The sequence below is a fragment of the Limulus polyphemus genome, unplaced genomic scaffold, assembly GCF_000517525.1.
Source record: "Limulus polyphemus unplaced genomic scaffold, Limulus_polyphemus-2.1.2 Scaffold5494, whole genome shotgun sequence".
Classification (NCBI taxonomy): Eukaryota; Metazoa; Arthropoda; class Merostomata; order Xiphosura; family Limulidae; genus Limulus; species Limulus polyphemus.
This window is the reverse complement of record NW_013671104.1, coordinates 21,970-27,962: the sequence shown is the minus strand read 5'-3', so window position 1 is coordinate 27,962 and position 5,993 is coordinate 21,970. Positions and strand designations below refer to the sequence as shown.

General features: G+C 31.8%; 1 protein-coding gene across 3 annotated transcripts in view; it reads right to left on the bottom strand.

The window, feature by feature from the left end:
• LOC106472654 (mucin-5AC-like) overlaps nucleotides 1-5,248 on the bottom strand; it is a 34,920-nt gene extending 29,672 nt beyond the window's left edge. For 2 of the 3 annotated variants that reach the window (XM_022401212.1, XM_022401213.1), the window contains exon 1: nucleotides 5,113-5,248. In XM_022401212.1, the coding sequence (XP_022256920.1) occupies nucleotides 5,113-5,215 (103 nt within the window). In that variant the 5' untranslated portion in view covers nucleotides 5,216-5,248. The remainder of the gene's footprint in view (nucleotides 1-5,112) is intronic. The other variant, XM_022401214.1, reaches the window with a different exon arrangement.
• Nucleotides 5,249-5,993: the final 745 nt, after the last annotated feature.

Genomic DNA, 5,993 nt, shown 5'->3' with positions numbered 1-5,993 from the left:
AAACCAATTTATTCTTTCTGAATACAACTTTTAGTAATACATAGAATGTCCACAGTCACTTTAAACTTAACTACAAGTCCTTTCTTAATTGAAACCAATTTATTCTTTCTGAATACAACTTTTAGTAATACATAGAATGTCCACAGTCACTTTAAACTTAACAACCTTTATAACACACGCTATAAATCACAGTGATTCACACACTTTACTTACGGTGCCTACTGTTCGCTTGACTCAGTTATCTATCTCTTCAGTCTATCTGCATATCTATCTATCTATGCCATTGGGCTGGTTTTTCTCGCCAAGCTTATATACTAAAAAAGAGGGCGCCTCGAACAAACTAGAGTTGCCAGGAAAATTCATAATCCTTCCAGAAACTCCAGCGCGCATGCTCCCAGCATCGCGTGACTTCCGCTGTCGTAATAGTATTTTAGAAAACAGTAGTTAGCCGACCTTGTTTCTGTACAAAAAACGTACTTTGAACTGAAGAAAGGGACCACAGTTTTTAAATATTAACTAATTATAGTTCATTTAACTGATTGCCCACGAAATTTAAATACAATGCTGAGTAGTTCCCAAAGTATAGTATTATTTCTCTGCGAGGTTTGTATGTTTGATGTAGCAGTTGAAAGTATAACACCATTTGTTTTCTCGCAAATTTTATATATTTTAATGTAATACCTGAAAGTGTAACATCGTCTGTTTTTCTGCAGATTTTGTATGTTTTAATGTAACACCTGAAAATGTAACATCGTCTGTTTTTCTGCAAGTTTGTATGTTTTAATGTAACACCTGAAAATGTAACAACGTCTGTTTTTCTGCAAGTTTTGCATAGTTTAATTGTCAAATAATGGGTCTTATTCTTCTTAATATTATATATATATAGCAGTAGTATTTAGTAAGTAGGTTGAATAATATGGGTGTTGGGCTAAGTAGGTGTCTGTGATTTGTTGGCGATAAATTCAAAATAAACGAACAGTACGCACTCCATTTGTTCTCAAAATAATATATATATATATATTCGAACTAGTTAAACGCATGTACATCAGATTCTTCACACTATAGAGATCATAGAAATATCATAAACACTATATATAGTTCTCTTCTTATTGTCAAAAGTTCACTTATGCCTATTCAATTGATTTAGAATTTCAGTTGGCAAGCCGAATTACTTTCCTCTATTTCTATCGCACTAGTATTCCGTGTATAATTCACTTACAATTATAGCGTGAGTTACCACAGTCGTATACCGCTCTTCCAGTAATCGTCTGGTCCTCGTACCTCAGATATCGTCTGCTCCTTTTGTCAAAGTGCACTCAGGCTGGTTCAATTACTTTAGAACTCGCTTTGACCGAATAGACTATGCTCCTTATCTCTTTTAAAAGTGTTAGTTTTACTCTAACATATTAATAGTTAAGCCTTTCACTCCTACAGCAGTTAACTTTATGTCTAACTTTTCTTTGGCCAAACTTCTACTTCCCGTGATTTTACTTTCTCGTCTGCTCTGTCTGTCTGCTGTTCCCGCTTGTCTCACAGTATTTATATATTTATCACTTAATCCTCTGCTCGCCTTCTAGAAATCTCTATCTCCTCGACATCAGTAAATTTCACGCAACGTTCGATAGCCTCAACATCAATGAATTATAAACATAGCGTACGATTCTTACCGAGTTATGTAACTAAACTTGTCATAACGTTTAGTTTAAAATAACTGCTTTTAATTCTCTTGTTAAGAAGAAACTAAACAATCATAAAGTATTCACTCATAAAATAAATAAATTAATAATACCTACAGTAAATAGTATTTTATATCATGACATTAAAGTAGCTGCTAAAAATCTAACATCTTCTGTTTTTCAGCAAGTTTTCTCTGTTCTAACGTAGTAGCTATAAGTGTAACACTGCTTTTCTGCAAGTTCTCTATTTTAATGTAGCAGTTGTAAATGTAAAATAGTTTTGTATGTTGAACGTAGTATGTTTTTGTTTTTAATTATGCACAAAGCTACACAAGGGCTATCTGTGCTCTGCCCACTACGGGTATCGAAACCCGGATTCTAGCGTTGTAAGTCCGTAGACATACCGCTGTGCCACTGGGGGGCTGAACGTAGTAGCTGAGTTCTCTATTTTCTATTGTAGTTGCTGTAATGTGACGTTCAACAAACCTGTATCCCAGTCTTCCCACGTGTATATGAAATCAGCATATTTAAAACAGCTTGACCACGTAAACACTTTTAAACCTTTCGTCATAAAGTCAAGTTGCCGTTTTTTTATTTATCTCAACAGCAATTAACGATTGTTACTCTCTCTTGTGGTCATATTATTACGTCGATGAGGTCATGTGTATCGATGTTGTGTACACTAAATTTAAGTATTAAAGAGACAATTATTTATTTACAAACTGATTTTGGTAAATGGTTCCAAATGACGTCAGTCCAAGAGTTCACAGATGGGTAGAGGTGAAGAAATCTTTGTTGTTGTTGTTGTTTTTGTGTAAGAAAGGTTAAATTACATCATTAACAGGAAAGTTAAATGTTACTCGTCCTACACATAGAACGATCGAAAACTTCCAAAAACATACAAGTGAAGTCGCTTTTTTGCCTCTAAATAATTTTTATTCTAAATGAAAAATTAATTAATATTAGGGCATATTTTTGACTCTTACGTCAGGACATTTCATAACGATGGGGTAAAATTATACAAATTAAAATTTATATCCACTATTAGGGAATAAGAAGTTTATGTGGATAAAAGTACCGTCACTCATATGTCCTCTTCAGTCCAACTTCTATTTATCAACCTCGCCCCCGGAGGGAGGAGAGATGGTATAGCATGGTGTGTCTGTCTGTTTCCGCACGGCTATTTCGAAAACACGGAAATTTTACACAAGATGGAAAGTCACTATGGGACAATCCTCTCCAAATTTGGGCCTAATCCGAATTCTGGAATTTTTTATAATGAGGAGATAGGATATTTTCGCAGTGTGTAATTAATAACTCTGTAAAAGTGATCGGATTTGTATCAAATTTCATGGGCACATTAAGAATGACACTCCTCAACACCCTACAAAAGAATGATCCGGATCGTTGATCATTCTGGATCTCAGAACTATTTTCTGAGTTATCGAAGATGAAATTTTACATTATCCAATATATATATGCATCCGATCTCGAAAAGGAGAGGTGGGGTGATAGTATGCAATCTCTCTGGTTGCTCTTGTTTTGTTTTATTTCATATGACTTTACAAGGCATCGTGTACTTACTTTCTATTAGAATTACACAAGTATCAAAAGCAGGTAACTTTTAGGGTAAATATAAGTATCAAAAAAACATCAACTATGCACAACGTTTGATTTTTATGATTCGCACAAAATTACTCGACTAAAACTGTGAAATAAAACGTGTGTATAAACGTTTTTTTATCACTTTAACAACTTCTGTTTTGGTATTTGTCCTTTACGAGAGTTGTGTAATAGTGTTTTCATGCACGTTGCGTTCCGAGTGGTCTCTACTTCTTGTTAATAATCCGATCTACAAATACGAACCGTTTTAAAGAAAGAAAAGGCTTTAAAAGTTGATAACTATCACCACAAGTTATAATTCAACTTAACCGAGTACGCTGTCAAACAAACGCTTTGATAAAGTAAAATAGTAAAAGTAACTAACAAAGTAATACCATTACTGATTATATTGTTAAGCAAATATTTTAAAAGCAAATTAAAGTAAAAGAGTAAAAGTAGATACTAAAGTAAACCATTTTATAAAGCATCGAAATTTCTCTCATACAGAAGTTAAAAACAAATAATATTTTCTACTTCTGAGCTTAATGTTCACATAATTATAATTTATAAAAACGTCATTTATATATAAATTTATTCATTTAAAAAAACAGAATTAGTCTCAACCTTTGCTACTTTGTTTCTAATATTGAAATTTTTACATTCTTTCTCTTTAGAGTGACAAATGAATAAGGATATCTTTAAAAAATAATTACTTTTCACTATTTTCCTTTATGTATCTTAACACCATTTTTTATTTTCGTCATCACAATATCTCTTGGCTAAAAAACTGGATAACTTATACTTCTTAATAATATAAACATATACTGTGTTGTTGTTGTTGGGCTTAGGATTCTTCTACAGTAGGTGTCTGTGATTTGTTGACGACAAATTCAACGATAAATGAACAGCACACACTTCACTTTTTTCAAAATAATATATATATATATTCGGAACAAGTTAACGTATGTACAACAAATTATTAACACTATAGATATTATGGGTATATGATAAACATATATATATATATATATAGTTCTCTTCTTGTCAAAAGTCCACTTAGACCTATTCAATTCCTTTATAGTTTCAGTTGACAAGCCGAACTGCCTTTTCCTATTTATATCACATTAGTATTCTGTGTATAATTCACTTACAATTGTGGCGCGAGTTATCGCAATCGTATACTGCTCTTCCAGTTATCATTTGGACTTCTTTCTTATAAATATCTCATGTTCCTCAAAGTGCACTCAGGTTCATTCAATTACTTTATAATTACGCTTCGACGGAATAAATTATTATTCTTATCCCCTTTTCTACTGTTAGTCTTACTCTTTACATATCAAACGTTAGGCCTATGTTAATTGTTAGGCCTATCACTTCTACGGCAGTTAACTTCACGCCGAATTTTTCTTGGCCGTGACTTTACTATCTTCTGCTATTGTCTGTCTGCTGTTTCCGCTCGTCTCACACTATTTATATGTTTATCTCTTAATCGTCTGCCTGCATTCTAGAAAGCTCTATATTCTCGACGTCAATGTATTGTACGCGACGTTCGATAGTCTCAACAGCAATGAATTATAAATACAACTTCCAATAATCGTCTGCTTTTAACTCTCTTATTATAAAAAAACACTAAACAATCAAGAAATATTAACTCACAAAATAAAGTAATCAATAATATCTACACCCGACAGTCTTTTATATCATGACACATAAAACAACACACAAAAAAGATCAAACACTTTCTTACCTTCAAAATGTTGCTAGAAGCATTAAAAAATAATCAAATTTACTACATGAAATACTAAATACTACCAGATAATAAGTTTTAACTTACTCTGCTTGAAGCCTAGGTGTGGAACTCGGTGAATGGGTGTATTTCTTTCTTTCATAAACTTAAAGAGGTTCTGCAAAAAATCCTGTTCTTTCTTTGTGTCCATTTTTCTGATTCCATTTTTCACATTGTCCGTTTTCACCTTGCAGTGAAAGAAAGAATGCAATTTTACGAGGAAGTCTCTTTGGCTTATCTAATTGGTTATTCACGCAGCAGGACACAAATATTTGTTATAAACCGTGTATTTTAGCCTCTAATACAATAGAAGGAATGTGACGAGATCTAGGCTTATAGTTTCACTTGAAATAACTTACCTTAAAATATGATAAAACAGATATTTAAACACAAATAGTTTATTACGTAAAACGATGAATCAAATATACGTTCTTAAAATTAACACACTAATTACATAAAATGCCTTCTTAAAAATGTATGTTTAATTTATAGTTTTATCTAATAAAGGGCATGTTCTGTAGTTAGTGTGTGTTAATTTTAACAATGTATGTTTAATTTATAGTTTTATCCAATAAAGGGCATTTTATGTAGTTAGTGTGTGTTAATTTTAACAATGTATATTTAATTTATAGTTTTATCCAATAAAAGGCATGTTATGTAGTTAGTGTGTGTTAATTTTAACAATGTATACTTAATTTATAGTTTTATCCAATAAAGGGCATGTTATGTAGTTAGTGTGTGTTAATTTTAACAATGTATATTTAATTTATAGTTTTATCCAATAAAGGGCATGTTATGTAGTTAGTGTGTGTTAATTTTAACAATGTATATTTAATTTATAGTTTTATCCAATAAAGGGCATGTTATGTAGTTAGTGTGTGTTAATTTTAATAATGTATGTTTAATTTATAGTTTTATCCAATAAAGGG